This window comes from Heteronotia binoei, chromosome 13 (assembly GCF_032191835.1).
Source record: "Heteronotia binoei isolate CCM8104 ecotype False Entrance Well chromosome 13, APGP_CSIRO_Hbin_v1, whole genome shotgun sequence".
In the NCBI taxonomy this organism is placed as follows: Eukaryota; Metazoa; Chordata; class Lepidosauria; order Squamata; family Gekkonidae; genus Heteronotia; species Heteronotia binoei.
The window spans coordinates 771163-788870 of NC_083235.1; the positions used below are offsets into that span (position 1 = coordinate 771163).

Genomic DNA, 17708 nt, shown 5'->3' on the forward strand with positions numbered 1-17708 from the left:
CAGGTGTCCAGACCATAAAAATGTCATCAGTGTAACGCAGGTATAAGGTAGGTAGTAGTGGGTGGGAGTCTAGGAAGCGTTTCTCCAAGTCAGCCAAGTCAACCCTTGCGAGTCAGTTGGGGCAAATTCCATGTTAGGAAAGGGGTTGAGCTAAAACAGCCAGTATTGCAACGCCCCTGTGTCGATCTCTGGGGCAGCCTCCTTTGGAATCCTGCCTACAGTTCTGGCTGCTGTGTCTGCAGGGGACGTGGCAGAGCTGAGGAAGTGCAGATGAGGGCGACCAAGAGGAGGTCGAGGTTGGAGTCCCTTCCCTAGGAGGGCAGGCTGGGGAGCCCAGGACTTTTCAGTTCAGAAAAGAGATGACTAAGAGAGGGAGAAGGACATGAGCAAGGTTAATAAGATATGAAGCAGTTGACAAAGAGAAGTCTTTTGCCCTCTTCCGAAATACCGAGGCTTGAAGGCATCCAGCGAAGCTGGTGGGCAGGAGGCTCAGGAACGAGTGAAAGAGATGGATTTGCTGCCAGAGGATGCAGGGAAGTCCCTCAAGGGCTACTGACTGCGGAGACAGCAGCAGGGAGTCAGGAGGCCTCGGCCCCAAAGAGAGGGTCCATCTGAGGCAGCCCCCGCCCCGCCCTGGCTGTTTGCCTCGTGCTCTTCCAACAGCAGGCAGTTTGTTAGGCAGAGGCAGCCTCAGCCCTCCGGGGCTCCGTGGAGGATCAGGGCCCTCAGCAGGCTCAGCTGTGGCACTTTGGTCCCTTCCCAGGCTGCAGGGAGCTCTGCTGTGTTGTGGCTCAGGAGCCTCGTTCCAGATGGACTCTGGACACAATCTGATCTGAGCTCCCCACCCAGCATGCTTTGCTGCAGCGGCCTTGCTTGTGGAGGATGGGGGAACAGTGAGCCCTTGGGTGGAGTGGTGAAGTGCACGGACTCTAATCTGGGAGAACCGGGTTGGATTCCCGACTCCTCTTCCTCCACATGCACCTGCTGGCATGACCTTGGCCCAGCCACAGTTCTCTCAGAGCTCTCTCAGCCCCACCTGCCTCACAGGGTGTCTGTTGTGGGGAGGGGAAGGGAAGGGGATTGTAAACCACTCTGAGAGTCCAAGTGGAGGGCAGGGGATAAAGATGAAGAAGAACTACAGACTTATACCCCGCCCTTCTCTCTGAATCAGAGACTCAGAGTGGCTCACAATCTCCTATGTCTTCTCCCCCCACAACAGACACCCTGTGAGCTGAGTGGGACTGAGAGGGTTCTCACAACAGCTGCCCTTTCAAGGACAGAGACTTAGAGCAGCTCACAATCTCCTTTATCTTCTCCCCTCACAACAGACACCCTGTGAGGTGGGTGGGGCTGAGAGAGCTCTCCCAGAAGCTGCCCTTTTAAGGACAACTCCTGCCAGAGCTCTGGCTGACCCAAGGCCATTGCAGTGGCTGCAAGTGGAGGAGTGGGGAATCAAACCAAACTGGCTCTCTTCCAATCCAGTCTCCTCCTCCTTTGGAAGAAGGCCGAGCCACCTGGAGCAAAGGAAGGAGAGGCGGTTTGAGCCAGGCGGCTGCCCAGACAGAGAGCTTCTGGAGGGAACAAAGAGCAGAGGAGGCACCATCCCCGTCACTGGGGGTAGCCTTGGAGACGGGGTGGTAACCAGGGGAGACAGCCTCCCCAGCGGGTCCTTTAACTGTCGCAGGGGGTCCCCCGAGGCCGCAGGCAGATCAGGGCGAGGAGCAAAGACAGCTGCTCCGCCAAGCGCTGGGCGGAGGGTCGTGGCCGGCCCCAGAGGGAAGGACGAGGGGGAATGTTTGGGGGCGAAGGTGCTGCCCGAGGGGAGGGGCCCAGGCGGAGGGGAGGGAGGCCTCCGGTCCAGTTGTCACCCCTCCTCCTCCTCCTCTGAAGCTCCTTTCCCGCTTTCCTTGTTGGGTGACTTCTGGGGCTCTTGCTGCAGTTTCCTCCCTGGGTGCCCCCCCCCCCTTCTGTGTGATCAGCTCCCTCCACTCAGAGGCTGCTGCAAGCTGCTCGCTTCCCTGTCCTTCGAATCCGGATTAGGAATCCAGAGCCCCACTGGACCCTTTGGGCCTGGCAGGCATCCTTCCTTCCTCAGGGAGCCTTGGAGAAGGGAAGGGGCTGGGCCTTCCAATAGGCGGGTGGGTGGGCATGGCACGCAAGGCACCCAGGCTCCTCCTGGCCCCTGCAGCCCAGAGCCCTCCAAGGGGATAGGGCGGGATGGGTGTGGATGGGTGCAGAGAAGTCTGGGCTCTGCTGGCTGCCTCTGGTTTCCTTCCGCCGTCAGCCTAAGGAGGGTGCTGTTGAGCCTCTGCTGTCTCTCTGCTCTCTAACCGTCTCTGCCCTTGTCCTTCCAGGAGCCTGGAGAAAGAGATCTCCTTTGATTTTGGGCCTCGCGGGGAGTTCTCTTATCTCTACGACCAGTGCTACGAGCTGACCACCAACGAGTAAGCCTCTTCGCTTCTTTTGGCTCTGTCCTCTCTCTGCCTGCCAGGCCCCCTCCTCACAGCACCGGAAGGCCAGGAGGGCCGGAGGGGAAGGGATGGAGGCAGGAGGCATCCCGAAGCGGGAGGCAGTGGGGTTTCCCCAAGGAGGTCCTGTGGGCAGAGCAGCTGCAGAGGTCCATGCTGGGGGGCGGGGCTGGCTGCAAGGAGAGGAGCATCAGACCCAGCAGTGGCTTTTATCTCCAGTTCCTGCATTTGATTCTGGCCCATCAACAGCCCCAAAGACAGACCCCCCCCTTTCTCTGAGCTCCTGGGGCCAAAAAATTTACTTGGGGGGGGCACAAGTGCTGACGGGGCCTGAGCCGACAGTGCCTGACCGGGAAGGAGATCTTGGCGTTAGTTCAGGGGTAAAAACGGGGCGGAGTCACTGCTGGGGATTATTAGGGGAGGAGTTCCTCCGAGGTGGCCTCCTGGCTGCTGGGGGGTTCCCGGGATGAGTGCCTCCCCTCCGTCTCACTGATCGGCCCCTCCTCCCTGGGTCTCTCTGACACCTCCTTTTCCAGCTGTGGCCATCAGTGCCTCCTCTGGCAGCAAGTGCCACATTTTAGTCACGCTCTGTGTATAGAAGTATTTCGGTTTTGTCTTTCCTGGCCATCAATGCAAGTTCTAGTATTTGGAGTGAGGAGGAAGAAGTTCTCTCTGTGCACTCTCTCTCCCCCATGCAGAATGACACAAGCCTCCCTCGTGCCCCCCACCCCCCTTTGTCCCTAAGGGCTGGAGCCGGGAGTCTTCTTTGCTGTGGCAGGTTTGGTTCTGGCTGCCCTGTGGGAGGGCTGGCTGTGATGTGGAGTCTAACGGCTGTTTTTCTTCCCCAGGTACATCTATCGTCTCTGTCCCTTCAGCAGAGTATCCCAGAAACCGAAGCACGGTGGCTCGGAGACCAGTTTGGGGTAAGGGGCTCCAGAAACAAGCCTGTGGAAATCGGGGATTCTCTGTTTCCATGGCACAGAGCTGCCTCGGCCTCAGCCCTGCATCTGCAGTGAGGGGGTCAAACAAAGCAGTAGACAAGTGGCATCTTCAAGACCAACTAAGTTTTATTCAGAATGTCAGCTTTCGTGTGCTCTCAGGTGGTGGTGTGGACTCCCAAGAGTCAGCTGGGCGGTTTGAGCGCTCTTGAAGAGCCTGTGGCTGTTAAGTGGATGACTCTTTCGGGCTAGCCGATTCTCTCTGCTTCCCTTCCAGGACGTGGGGATCTTGGGCCGGGCCAGAGGATGACAAATTCAGCATCATGAAATATGAGCACGGAATGGGCTGTTGGCAGGGCCCCAGCCGCTCCACCACGGTGAGTGCAGCCGGTCAGGCAGAGGAGGAGAGAGGCTGGCCCTTTAAGCGGCCGGGGACTGGGAGGAAGGGAGGGGGAGGGATGGGCCACTCACCATGGAGGAGTCACAGAGGATAGGCCTGTCAGTCGGCTGCTGGCCGTGGTGGCTCAAGGGAACCGCCACGTTCAGAGGCAGGCAACCTCTGAGTCCCAGAGCCAGGAAGCAACCTCAGGGGAAGGCCTCTGAACCCGGTTAAGTGCACAGACTCTTATCTGGGAGAACCAGGTTTGATTCCCCACTCCTTCGCTTGCAGCTGCTGGAATGGCCTTGGGTCACCCAGAGCTCTGTTAACTGGCAGAGCTGGGTTTGATTCCCCACTCCTCCACTTGCACCTGCTGGAATGGCCTTGGGTCAGCCATAGCTCTCTTACCTGGGAGAACCGGGTTTGATTCCCCACTCCCCCACTTGCAGCTGCTGGAATGGCCTTGGGTCAGCCAGAGCTCTCTTATCTGGGAGAACCAGGTTTGATTCCCCACTCCTCCACTTGCAGCTGCTGGAATGGCCTTGGGTCAGCCAGAGCTCTCTTATCTGGGAGAACAGGGTTTGATTCCCCACTCCTCCCCTTGCATCTGCTGGAATGGCCTTGGGTCAGCCAGAGCTCTCTTATCTGGGAGAACCTGGTTTGATTCCCCACTCCTCCACTTGCACCTGCTGGAATGGCCTTGGGTCAGCCAGAGCTCTCTTATCTGGAAGAACCAGGTTTGATTCCCCACCCCTCCACTTGCACCTGCTGGAATGGCCTTGGGTCAGCCATAGCTCTCTTACCTGGGAGAACCGGGTTTGATTCCCCACTCCCCCACTTGCAGCTGCTGGAATGGCCTTGGGTCAGCCAGAGCTCTGGCAAGAGTTGTCCTTGAAAGGGCAGCTACTGTAAAAAAGCTCTCTCAGCCCCATCCCCTTCACAGGGTGTCTGTTGTGGGGGGAGGAAGGGAAAGGAGATTGTGAGCCGCTCTGAGATTCAGAGTATAGCGCAGGAAATAAGTCTAATGTCGTCTTCTTCTTCCCTTCCTTGGGACCGTGGTGCCCTGTTCAGGGAAGGTGTGTTCTCCCGAGAGAGCAGCAGGGTGTCTTGTGGTTTCCCCATAAGTGCACCAGGCCTCTGTGAGAGCCACCCGTGGACTTAATGTGGGAATGTAGGGCTTTTTTGTGGCTGCATTGACAGGCGCCGAGTGCGGGCACCTTTGGGGAGGGAGCCCTCAAGTCCTGAAAGGGGAATCGATGGAGACCAGCGTCACCTGTCTATAAGAGTCCTGGTCTTTTCTCTTGAAATGGGAACTTGGTGACCCGTAATCAGATGAAGCACATTTGGGCCTTCATGGGGTAGTCCCTCCCCCCCCCCCCCCCCATAGCTGGCAGAGTTGTTGGGATCAAAGCAAAGGACTCCTGTGGAGAAGGGAGGGGTGGTGGAGAGATGAAGGACTGGCCACCTTTCAGGACGGCAGTGAAGAGGGTGCAGACAGAGCCCCCCTGGTCCTCGTGGCTGCAGCCCCCGTGAATCACCCTCCCGCTTTTGCTTCCTCTCCTGCGCAGGTGAAGCTCTCATGTGGCAAGGAGACCTTGGTCACGGCCACCACGGAGCCCAGCCGCTGCGAGTACCTGATGGAGTTTGTCACCCCCGCAGCCTGCCATGAGCCAAAAGACGTCCTCCACGACGAATTCTGAGGGCAGGTGAGTTCCCCTCTGCTAGCGAGTCCCCTCCCTTATGCTTGCGCAAGGGGAGAAGTGGGAAGGGAGTGTGACGCAGTGGCTAGCATCAGAAGCAACTCCGGGAGACCTGGCAGCTTCTCAGGCAGTCTGTCCCAGGTGAGGCCAGCTCCCCAAGGGGGTGGTGATGAGGCTCGTTCGGGAGAGGGGGGAGCAGTGATGTCAGCCCTTCGGGGCTCCCATTGGAGAGAGAGAGGGAGGAGAAACGAGGACTGTGGTGAGCAGCAGGTATGAGGCCTAGACCTGGGGAGGGGAGAAACCCTGCCTCATTTGAAGGAGGGAGTGGGGGGGGGGCAGGGAAAACTCAGACCCTTGTTTGGAGGCTGCCCGAGGTCCTGCCTGGAGGGTCATGACGGCTCCCCCCCTTCCTTCTCCTCCAGATCTGTGCGGGAGCCATTGACTCAGAGGCCAAGTTCTCTTCCATCCGTTTGCAAGGAGCATCGAAGAGCCTTTGTCCTGTCCACCCCCCTTCCACTAGGACCCTGCTCTCTCTTCTCTGCGGTCAGGAGTCCTCTGCCCAGATGGACCTCGCGGTGTTCCAGCATCTGTCTTTTGTCCTGTCCAATTGTGGGACTTGTGTCTGTTTTAACCCCGCCTCCATGGCACAGCTGGCCTGGATCCTACGGAACAGACGGGACCACCTGGCTGCCCCCCCCACCCCGTCTTTTGTTTCCTCCACTGCCTTTTCTCTTGGAGGAGGGTCGTGGGGTCTGCTGGGATTCCTGCTCCACCCTGGGGGGCTTCCACCCACCCACCCCCCAAAGCCAAGGACCCGCGTGCAGCTCACCTCCTGCACTCCCCGCCGCACCCAGGACTTCTCTGCTCTTTGGCGTCTAAGGCGGATCGAGACATTCCCTTCCAATAAAGAGGCAATACTCCTGTCTGGTCTGCCTGTCTGTTGGGGCCCCAAGGTGAGGGGCGGGGGGGCCACACACCACAGACCTTGTCTTAGGCTGGCTTTCAGTTGCTGCAGCTGGTATCTGCTCTCGTGCCATATGCTGTCCCCCCTCCCCACCACCACCATTGCTGCAGACAAAACCCTTTTGATGAAATGCATTAGTGTGGGGAGAGGGCCCCCCACCCGGAAGACTATCCCCCTCCCCCAGGCGCATTCTCCTTAGGGGAAGGGGAGGGGCGGCTGGTGCCTTTCACCTGCTCCCCTCCACACACACTGGCCGTCAAATGGCATCCATTTCCATAACAAAAGCAAGGCTCCTTCTTCTTTCATAGCCCCCCCTTTGTTTCCCATCTGAGCCCCTCTTCCTTCCTACCCGGAGGTGTTGACAAAAGGCCACTCTAGCTGGGGGGTGGGAGACGGGTTGGTCTCCCCTCTGGTTTGGAAGAAAGTAGAGGAAAGGACTTCTGTATCCGGAGGATCTTTGCTCTGCTTGCAATGGAAGGACGAGGACCTGCTTCCTTCCCCTCAAGGGAGAGAGCTGCCTTCTCTTGGGAGAGAGGGGTCAGAGGGTGGGATCCACCAGGACCTGCATGAAACCACACACACCCCACCGCCTGCATGGGTGTGCATCAATGTTCCCTCTCAGCTGGGTGTGTGAGCTCATGGGCACAGGAAGCCCCCCTCAGCAGCCCTCTGGAGCAGTGCTCTCTCTCTCAGCTGTGGAGTCTGGGGAGCATAAATCAGTTTGCTCTGGAGCCATTTTTCCTGAGCTAAGACAAAAACGTGTGAGCCAGCTCGCACTCCCTCAGCTGAGAGAGAACACTGGTCTGGAGCCATTCCAAGGTCACAGCAGTTCTGTTCTGCTCTGGGTGTGAGCTGCTCCACTCAGGGAGGGGGGGAATAGAGGGAATATTAGCCCCCCTCCTTCCTTTTGGACCAGGTCTACTTTTCAGCGGAGGGAAAAGGATGAGGTGGCAGTGGCGCTGGAGAGTCCTATGAAGTCACAGCCAATATATGGCAGCCCTTAGGGTTGCCAAAGCGAAAGACGTGCAGAGGTGGTTGGCCATTGCCTGCCTCTGCATAGAAGACAACGAAGAAACCCTGGATTTCCTCAGAGGTCCCTCATCCAAGCATTAACCAGCTTAGCTTCTGAAACAGGGCTAGCCTGGGCCATCCAGGTCAAGGCAAGAGACAAACAGAGGTGGTCTGTCCTTGCCTGCCTCTGCAGAGCAACCCTGGACTTCCTCGGAGGTCTCTCCTCCTAGCACTAACCAGAGCTCACCCTGCTTAGCTTCTGAGGTCTGATGAGATCAGGATAGCCTCAGGGCTGAAGATGAAGAGAGGTGGTCTTCCCTTGCCTGCCTCTGCAGAGCAACCCTGGGCTTTCTTGGAGGTCTCTCCTCCAAGCACTAACCAGAGCTCACCCTGCTTAGCTTCTGAGGCCTGATGTCTGATGAGATCAGGCTAGCCTCAGGGCTGGAGATGAACAGAGGTGGTCTGCCCTTGCCTGCCTCTGCGTAGCAACCCTGGACTTCCTTAGAGGTCTCTCCTCCAAGCACTAACCAGAGCTCACCCTGCTTAGCTTCTGAGGTCTGATGAGATCAGGCTAGCCTCAGGGCTGGAGATGAACAGAGGTGGTCTGCTCTTGCCTGCCTCTGCAGAGCAACCCTGGGCTTCCTTGGAGGTCTCTCCTCCAAGCACTAACCAGAGCTCACCCTGCTTAGCTTCTGAGGTCTGATGAGATCAGGCTGGCCTCAGGGCTGGAGATGAAGAGAGGTGGTCTTCCCTTGCCTGCCTCTGCAGTGCAACCCTGGACTTCCTTGGAGGTCTCTCCTCCATGCACTAACCAGAGCTCACCCTGCTTAGCTTCTGAGGTCTGATGAGATCAGGCTGGCCTCAGGGCTGGAGATGAAGAGAGGTGGTCTTCCCTTGCCTGCCTCTGCAGAGCAACCCTGGGCTTCCTTGGAGGCCTCTCCTCCAAGCACCAACCAGAGCTCACCCTGCTTAGCTTCTGAGGTCTGATGAGATCAGGCTGGCCTCAGGGCTGGAGATGAAGAGAGGTGGTCTTCCCTTGCCTGCCTCTGCAGAGCAACCCTGGACTTCCTTGGAGGTCTCTCCTCCATGCACTAACCAGAGCTCACCCTACTTAGCTTCTGAGATCTAATGAGATCAGGCTAGCCTCAGGGCTGGAGATGAACCAAGGTGGTCTGCCCTTGCCTGCCTCTGCAGAGCAACCTTGGACTTTCCTGGTGGTCTCTCCTCCAAGCACTAACCAGAGCTCACCCTGCTTAGCTTCTGAGGTCTGATGAGATCAGGCTAACCTCAGGGCTGGAGATGAACAGAGGTGGTCTACTCTTGCCTGCCTCTGCAGAGCAACCCTGGGCTTCCTTGGAGGTCTCTCCTCCAAGCACTAACTAGAGCTCACCCTGCTTTGCTTCTGAGGTCTGATGAGATCAGGCTAGCCTCAGGGCTGGAGATGAAGAGAGGTGGTCTTCCCTTGCCTGCCTCTGCAGAGCAACCCTGGACTTCCTTGGAGGTCTGTCCTTCAAGCACTAACCAGAGCTCACCCTGCTTAGCTTCTGAGGCCTGATGAGATCAGGCTAGCTTCAGGGCTGGAGATGAAGAGAGGTGGTCTTCCCTTGCCTGCCTCTGCAGAGCAACCCTGGGCTTTCTTGGAGGTCTCTCCTCCAAGCACTAACCAGAGCTCACCCTGCTTAGCTTCTGAGGCCTGATGTCTGATGAGATCAGGCTAGCCTCAGGGCTGGAGATGAACAGAGGTGGTCTGCCCTTGCCTGCCTCTGCGTAGCAACCCTGGACTTCCTTGGAGGTCTCTCCTCCATGCACTAACCAGAGCTCACCCTACTTAGCTTCTGAGATCTAATGAGATCAGGCTAGCCTCAGGGCTGGAGATGAACCAAGGTGGTCTGCCCTTGCCTGCCTCTGCAGAGCAACCTTGGACTTTCCTGGTGGTCTCTCCTCCAAGCACTAACCGGAGCTCACCCTGCTTAGCTTCTGAGGTCTGATGAGATCAGGCTAACCTCAGGGCGGGAGATGAACAGAGGTGGTCTGCTCTTGCCTGCCTATGCAGAGCAACCCTGGGCTTCCTTGGAGGTCTCTCCTCCAAGCACTAACTAGAGCTCACCCTGCTTTGCTTCTGAGGTCTGATGAGATCAGGCTAGCCTCAGGGCTGGAGATGAAGAGAGGTGGTCTTCCCTTGCCTGCCTCTGCAGAGCAACCCTGGACTTCCTTGGAGGTCTGTCCTTCAAGCACTAACCAGAGCTCACCCTGCTTAGCTTCTGAGGCCTGATGAGATCAGGCTAGCTTCAGGGCTGGAGATGAAGAGAGGTGGTCTTCCCTTGCCTGCCTCTGCAGAGCAACCCTGGGCTTTCTTGGAGGTCTCTCCTCCAACACTAACCAGAGCTCACCCTGCTTAGCTTCTGAGGCCTGATGTCTGATGAGATCAGGCTAGCCTCAGGGCTGAAGATGAAGAGAGGTGGTCTGCCCTTGCCTGCCTCTGCGTAGCAACCCTGGACTTCCTTAGAGGTCTCTCCTCCAAGCACTAACCAGAGCTCACCCTGCGTAGCTTCTGAGGTCTGATGAGATCAGGCTAGCCTCAGGGCTGGAGATGAACAGACGCGGTCTGCTCTTGCCTGCCTCTGCAGAGCAACCCTGGGCTTCCTTGGAGGTCTCTCCTCCAAGCACTAACCAGAGCTCACCCTGCTTAGCTTCTGAGGTCTGACGAGATCAGGGTAGCCTCAGGGCTGGAGATGAAGAGAGGTGGTCTTCCCTTGCCTGCCTCTGCAGAGCAACCCTGGGCTTCCTTGGAGGTCTCTCCTCCATGCACTAACCAGAGCTCACCCTACTTAGCTTCTGAGATCTAATGAGATCAGGCTAGCCTCAGGGCTGGAGATGAACCAAGGTGGTCTGCCCTTGCCTGCCTCTGCAGAGCAACCTTGGACTTTCCTGGTGGTCTCTCCTCCAAGCACTAACCGGAGCTCACCCTGCTTAGCTTCTGAGGTCTGATGAGATCAGGCTAACCTCAGGGCTGGAGATGAACAGAGGTGGTCTGCTCTTGCCTGCCTCTGCAGAGCAACCCTGGGCTTCCTTGGAGGTCTCTCCTCCAAGCACTAACTAGAGCTCACCCTGCTTAGCTTCTGAGGTCTGATGAGATCAGGCTAGCCTCAGGGCTGGAGATGAAGAGAGGTGGTCTTCCCTTGCCTGCCTCTGCAGAGCAACCCTGGACTTCCTTGGAGGTCTCTCCTCCATGCACTAACCAGTGCTCACCCTACTTAGCTTTTGAGATCTAATGAGATCAGGCTAGCCTCAGGGCTGGAGATGAACCAAGGTGGTCTGCCCTTGCCTGCCTCTGCAGAGCAACCTTGGACTTTCCTGGTGGTCTCTCCTCCAAGCACTAACCAGAGCTCACCCTGCTTAGCTTCTGAGGTCTGATGAGATCAGGCTAACCTCAGGGCTGGAGATGAACAGAGGTGGTCTGCTCTTGCCTGCCTCTGCAGAGCAACCCTGGGCTTCCTTGGAGGTCTCTCCTCCAAGCACTAACTAGAGCTCACCCTGCTTAGCTTCTGAGGTCTGATGAGATCAGGCTAGCCTCAGGGCTGGAGATGAAGAGAGGTGGTCTTCCCTTGCCTGCCTCTGCAGAGCAACCCTGGACTTCCTTGGAGGTCTCTCCTCCATGCACTAACCAGTGCTCACCCTACTTAGCTTTTGAGATCTAATGAGATCAGGCTAGCCTCAGGGCTGGAGATGAACCAAGGTGGTCTGCCCTTGCCTGCCTCTGCAGAGCAATCTTGGACTTTCCTGGTGGTCTCTCCTCCAAGCACTAACCAGAGCTCACCCTGCTTAGCTTCTGAGGTCTGATGAGATCAGGCTAACCTCAGGGCTGGAGATGAACAGAGGTGGTCTGCTCTTGCCTGCCTCTGCAGAGCAACCCTGGGCTTCCTTGGAGGTCTCTCCTCCAAGCACTAACTAGAGCTCACCCTGCTTAGCTTCTGAGGTCTGATGAGATCAGGCTAGCCTCAGGGCTGGAGATGAAGAGAGGTGGTCTTCCCTTGCCTGCCTCTGCAGAGCAACCCTGGACTTCCTTGGAGGTCTCTCCTTCAAGCACTAACCAGAGCTCACCCTGCTTAGCTTCTGAGGCCTGATGAGATCAGGCTAGCTTCAGGGCTGGAGATGAAGAGAGGTGGTCTTCCCTTGCCTGCCTCTGCAGAGCAACCCTGGACTTCCCTGGTGGTCTCTCCTCCAAGCACTAACCAGAGCTCACCCTGCTTAGCTTCTGAGGTCTGATGAGATCAGGCTGGCCTCAGGGCTGGAGATGAAGAGAGGTGGTCTTCCCTTGCCTGCCTCTGCAGAGCAACCCTGGACTTCCTTGGAGGTCTCTCCTCCATGCACAAACCAGAGCTCACCCTACTTAGCTTCTGAGATCTAATGAGATCAGGCTAGCCTCAGGGCTGGAGATGAACCAAGGTGGTCTGCCCTTGCCTGCCTCTGCAGAGCAACCTTGGACTTTCCTGGTGGTCTCTCCTCCAAGCACTAACCAGAGCTCACCCTGCTTAGCTTCTGAGGTCTGATGAGATCAGGCTAACCTCAGGGCTGGAGATGAACAGAGGTGGTCTGCTCTTGCCTGCCTCTGCAGAGCAACCCTGGGCTTCCTTGGAGGTCTCTCCTCCAAGCACTAACTAGAGCTCACCCTGCTTAGCTTCTGAGGTCTGATGAGATCAGGCTAGCCTCAGGGCTGGAGATGAAGAGAGGTGGTCTTCCCTTGCCTGCCTCTGCAGAGCAACCCTGGACTTCCTTGGAGGTCTCTCCTTCAAGCACTAACCAGAGCTCACCCTGCTTAGCTTCTGAGGCCTGATGAGATCAGGCTAGCTTCAGGGCTGGAGATGAAGAGAGGTGGTCTTCCCTTGCCTGCCTCTGCAGAGCAACCCTGGACTTCCCTGGTGGTCTCTCCTCCAAGCACTAACCAGAGCTCACCCTGCTTAGCTTCTGAGGTCTGATGAGATCAGGCTGGCCTCAGGGCTGGAGATGAAGAGAGGTGGTCTTCCCTTGCCTGCCTCTGCAGAGCAACCCTGGACTTCCTTGGAGGTCTCTCCTCCATGCACAAACCAGAGCTCACCCTACTTAGCTTCTGAGATCTAATGAGATCAGGCTAGCCTCAGGGCTGGAGATGAACCAAGGTGGTCTGCCCTTGCCTGCCTCTGCAGAGCAACCTTGGACTTTCCTGGTGGTCTCTCCTCCAAGCACTAACCAGAGCTCACCCTGCTTAGCTTCTGAGGTCTGATGAGATCAGGCTAACCTCAGGGCTGGAGATGAACAGAGGTGGTCTGCTCTTGCCTGCCTCTGCAGAGCAACCCTGGGCTTCCTTGGAGGTCTCTCCTCCAAGCACTAACTAGAGCTCACCCTGCTTAGCTTCTGAGGTCTGATGAGATCAGGCTAGCCTCAGGGCTGGAGATGAAGAGAGGTGGTCTTCCCTTGCCTGCCTCTGCAGAGCAACCCTGGACTTCCTTGAGGGTCCCTCCTCCAAGCACTAACCAGAGCTCACCCTGCTTAGCTCAGGGCTGGAGATGAACTGAGGTGGTTGACCATGAGCTTTCTTGGTGGTCTCCCCTCCCAGGTACTAGTCAGACCAACCCTGCTTAGCATCTGAGACCTGATGGGATTGGGCTAGCCTGAGCCACCCAAGTCAGGGCAGGGTGAACAGAGGTGGTTTCCTATTGACTGTCCTGCCTCTGCGTAGCAACCCTGGACTGCTTTGGTGGTTTTCCCTCCAAGTACGAACCCGGGTCACCCCTGCTGGGCTTCCAGACATTTCCTACAATGGGAAGGGAGGAAGGGTAAGCTGAGTCAGCTGCTCTTAGTTGTCTTCACTTTTAGTCCCATTAAAAGCAGGTCCAGCAACTGCCCAATGCAATGTGCAGCGGGTGGTTAGGTGACCCCTGGACAACTGGGCATCTTTTTCTTTCTTGCCTGGTTCACTCCCCAAGAGTTGCGCATGGGCACGGCGCTCTCCGCCTTCACCCCAACACAAACTGCTAACCTCCACTTACCCAACGGAACTTGGGGGAAACTGGGGAGGGGGGAATCATTAACCCTGATGCCCCCCCCAAGACAGTCAACTTCTGCCCCCTCTGCACAGCAGCTCTGACCGCAGTTTGCTCCTTTTGCCTCTGAGGCCTCTGGGGGGCTCTGTGCTGCCTGGGCTTTGTGCAATGCCTCTCTCATGTCCCCGGTGTGGGTCACCCCACACACAACAGAAGTCTCTCTCCGCTGGCTTCTGCAGGCAGGCCGGGGTTCGGAACCCCAGAGATCCTCCATGTCTGCAGGGCTCACGTCGTTTTGCTGTGGCAGAAGCAGAGCCGCTTGCTCCCCAGGCTGCCCCCCCCCCCCGGCGGGTATTCTTTCCCCCAACACAGGGCAGGCGGACTCACGCAAGATTCTGAACTTTTTATTTTCTGGCATGAAAAGTACAAATAATTAAACAATTCCATGTAAAAGATTCATACAGCCGCCGTGCCTGAAATCCCAGTAATAAATAGTCTAAACTAAATGCAAAGTGTCATTTTTCTTCTTATTTTTACAACAGTTTTTAAACCCTTCCAGTATCAACTGACTCAATATTATTATTTTTTTGTTCTTCAACGTTGTTTTTAAAAACTTCCCCAATAAATAGGAGTGTGAAGCTGACGGGCTGGGGGAGTCGGGTCCCCACAGCCTGCCATCTTCTCCCGCGAGCCCCGCTGGGCCCCGCGACTCAAAGATACTGGTGGGGAGGGGAGGGGAGGGGGGGGGCATGTAGGGAATTATTAGGATCTCCCCATCATGTCCGACGGGCAGCTCTTGAACCCTCTGCTCCCTTCAGTGTTGCACCCGAAACCCATCGCTGGAAGCAGCAAGGCCAGGCCTTTGGCCTCACCAGGCAAAATCCTCTCTCCTTCCCCCCCTCCCCACCCCCCCTCCAGTTTCCGATCCATCCACTTCACCTTTTTTTTTCTTTTTTTTTAGTAAACTCAAACTGGCACTTATTGCTGTTTGAAAAAATAGTCAAGAAGAGGCTAGAATCGCTGTGGCTGTTCTGAAAAACCAACGAGCCACAACAGAAACAACTTTTTGTGTGCCACAAAAATGCCCTTGTTGAGATGCGGGGAAGGGAGTCAGAAATCAAGTGGGGGCGGGGGGCTGGCCCAAAGGGCTGGGGCTGGAAGCAGCCACCCGGGCCCTGATTCCAGAGAGGCCTTTCTTTGGGCAGGCAGGCTGCAGGAAGGGCAGCAGAGCGGGCTGTTTGGGGAAGCCTGGGGAACGGGATCTTGCAGGCATCGGGTGGATGGGGTGTCTTCTGGGTTTTGCGGAGTGGGCCAGTGTGGGTGATTGCTGCTTTCCCTGGGCCTGGGGGTGACTGGAAAGTTAGCCAGGTTGCAGGGGGGGGGGTGTTCATCTGCTAGCAGCCTGATGGACTGAAACAGGAAATGTCTCAGTTTCCCTTCAGGCTGTTAGTTGCACCCTTACTCAGCCTAATCCACTCCCACCTCCCAGTATCAGCCATGGGAAGAAGGGGAAAGTCTTGCCCGTTTCCCACTGGCCAAGATGGACCAGCCTCCTTCCAGGCTTGAGGCCACGCTCCTGGGGAGGGGAGCACAGCTGGGGCGGTACCCAGGAGGATACCTGGCCATGTCTCTGCACAGCTTCCATTGCTGTGGGCTCTGCCCGGGAGGTAGGGCAGCCATTGCAGGAGCCAGGAAGCTTTGGGTGGGTCCAGCTGAGCCTCTTGGGGAAACTGCTGGTGCCCAAAGAGGTTGACCCCAGAGAGGAGGAGGCCCCTCTTCGTTCAGCCCGGAAGAGGGGAGCAGAGCTGTCCAGCAGAACACCTCCCCCTCAGCCGCCATTGAGGCACCGAGACTCTGGGCAATAATGGCACCACTTTCTTTTCAGCTCTCAGGGTGCTTTTCAAAAAGAAAGCCTTGCAATGGCTAAATTGGCAATGTTTCTCCGAGTGCTTGAACTTTGGGCTGGAGACTGGCAGCCCATGTCCAGCTCCCCGCTTCTCTGAAGTCATCATCTAATGTCAGTTTTGTTCCAGGTGGGATTCGATTGGCCGGGAGCAGTTGCTCATTCCAAAGAGCCAGAAGGGTTCCAGGCAGCCCAGAGGGCCATCTTGGGCCTGGGCAGCTTGACTTTGTCCTTCAAAGGGCAGCTTTTGGGAGAGCTCTCGCAGCCCCACCCACCTCACAGGGTTGTTGTGGGAGAAGAAGATGGTGAGACACTCTGAGATTCAGAGTGAAGGGCGGGGTACAAATCATCATCTTCTGCTCTTACTACTTCGTAGCCTGGAGCGGGAGGGAGCCCTTGAGCTCCCTGGGTGATTCTGCAGAAGAAACCCACCCAAGCAGGCCAGTCTGCTTCACCTTGAGATGTTAGGCTAGTAAGTCACTCCCTTCCTTTGGAAACTCAGTGGAAAACTAAAGATGGATTAAATGTGAGCCTTTGAACAATTAGCTTAATTAGCTTTGCATTTTGACTTTCTTTTGACTGTTTTTATTTAATTCGTTGGCTGCTTATTTAAGACCAAGATAAATATATGCCTAAATTCAGTTAACTGCCATGGACCCCTCCTGTTTCTTTCTTCCTTCCTTTTTTAAAGTGACTGACTACAGAGTCACAAATCCTTGCCTCTTCTCCCCCCCCCCCCCCTTCTAGCAGAGAAAGACTTGATTTGACTGGAACCTGCATTGAAACAGGCGTTCCAACCCTTCATCATCAGATTACGTTCGACAGCCACAGCCTGCCGCTCGGGAGAAAAGCTCAGAGAGCCAAGCGGGCTTCCTTCCGACTCCCTAGATGTGACACCGGAGGGATGTGGACTGCTGTTGTTCCGGCAGCCTCTGCCTGTGTTTCCCAATCCCAGGGAATCGGGGCCTGAAAAGACCAGGCTGTTCCTTGACGCCAACCGTTTTCAGCCCCTTGTGGCGCTCATTTTAAAGTTTTAAAACAAACAGAACATCTTGCCACTAAAGTAATTCCAAATGTGGGGAAGGGTACTGCGTGGCAGCATCTGAAGGGCAGAGGGTACAAAACAGAAGAATTAAATAGAGAAAATGACACGCGACAGGTTTCCCGCCCCCTCCCCAACTTTCTATTAGGATGAAGACTCAAATGTATTTATCCCAACAAGACAAAAGTAGATGTAACATCAAACCCCACAAACAAATTTGCCTATAAAGGATTTTGTTCTGTTTATGTCACATTAGTTGGCTTAATTGTTGGTGTTTTTTAACTTCTGTGCACTTTGCCAAGTTGGAGAGAGCCTGTCCTTTTAAGCTTTTTTATTATTGTTTCAGTTTTGTTTGCTATTTAATAAATAAATTAGGAATAATCACTCCTCAGCAAATTAAAAAATATTTTCCCTTTTAACTTGCAACTCTGATGAGAACATAAATATACACAAATGTACTCTTACAAGGCAGTAATAAATATTTAAGTTAACAATAAGTTAAAACTACAAGAAGCTAAAATCCGCAAAAAGATACAAGAGTTAATGGTGCCAGGTTTTTTTGTTCTTTTTTTTTCTCATTTTATCGCAAACAGAAGCTGCCACAGACGGTTACAAAACACAAGTGAACACATTTATTGTCGAAATCAAGAAATCCTAAACTAATTTCTAAATCATTAAACAATTAAAACTCGAACTAATGCTAAAATGTTTAATTATCATTAAGTTCGTCTTTTAAATGTTGTTCGTTTATTTCCGCTTTTTTTGCTTTTGAGAGCAAAAGAAAAGAAAGCCTCCGGCTGCACGGCCCGAGGGACGGACGCCTTCGCTCGCTTCCAGCAACCAAACTCAATAAATAAATAAATTAAAAGAATGAAAAATAGCTTGATGTGCATTTTCAGGATATGATTTGTGGACACGGATCCAAAGAGATGCCTCCGGAAAGGCAGTAGCAATTGCGTCTCTTTTTTTAAAAGTTAGCTTTGAAGGGAGACTTCTTCCCTTTTGATTATTTCCTTGGAGAGGTGGGGGGAGGGGGGGGAGATGCCAAGAAACGCAGACACTGAACGCCACAGAGGAGGAGGCCCCAGCCAGCACCTTCCAGCTTCCCCTCTGAAGGGAGGGAGAGAGAGAGGGGGCCTTACATCCCCCCCCAAAAAAAATTAATCAGTGAAATAAGTTTTTCAAAGCAGCAGCCCCAAAGAGCGGGCTTTCTGACATGTAAAAAAGTCCTTCTGGCTTGGATTGGAGAAACCAGGTTGCTGTTTTCCTCCACAATCACTAGA

At 55.3% G+C, this 17708-nt stretch overlaps 2 protein-coding genes across 3 annotated transcripts in view; one reads left to right on the forward strand and one right to left on the reverse strand.

The window, feature by feature from the left end:
* Positions 1-6408, forward strand: part of PRKCSH (protein kinase C substrate 80K-H) — a 51626-nt gene extending 45218 nt beyond the window's left edge. For both annotated transcript variants that reach the window (XM_060252517.1, XM_060252518.1), the window contains exons 13-17: positions 2355-2444; positions 3317-3391; positions 3684-3783; positions 5354-5491; positions 5908-6408. In XM_060252517.1, the coding sequence (XP_060108500.1) occupies positions 2355-2444; positions 3317-3391; positions 3684-3783; positions 5354-5485 (397 nt within the window). In that variant the 3' untranslated portion in view covers positions 5486-5491; positions 5908-6408. The remainder of the gene's footprint in view (positions 1-2354; positions 2445-3316; positions 3392-3683; positions 3784-5353; positions 5492-5907) is intronic.
* The window catches only part of ZNF653 (zinc finger protein 653), a 194848-nt gene that overhangs the window by 2412 nt on the left and 174728 nt on the right, over positions 1-17708 (reverse strand). The gene's annotated exons all lie outside the window — the stretch shown is intronic.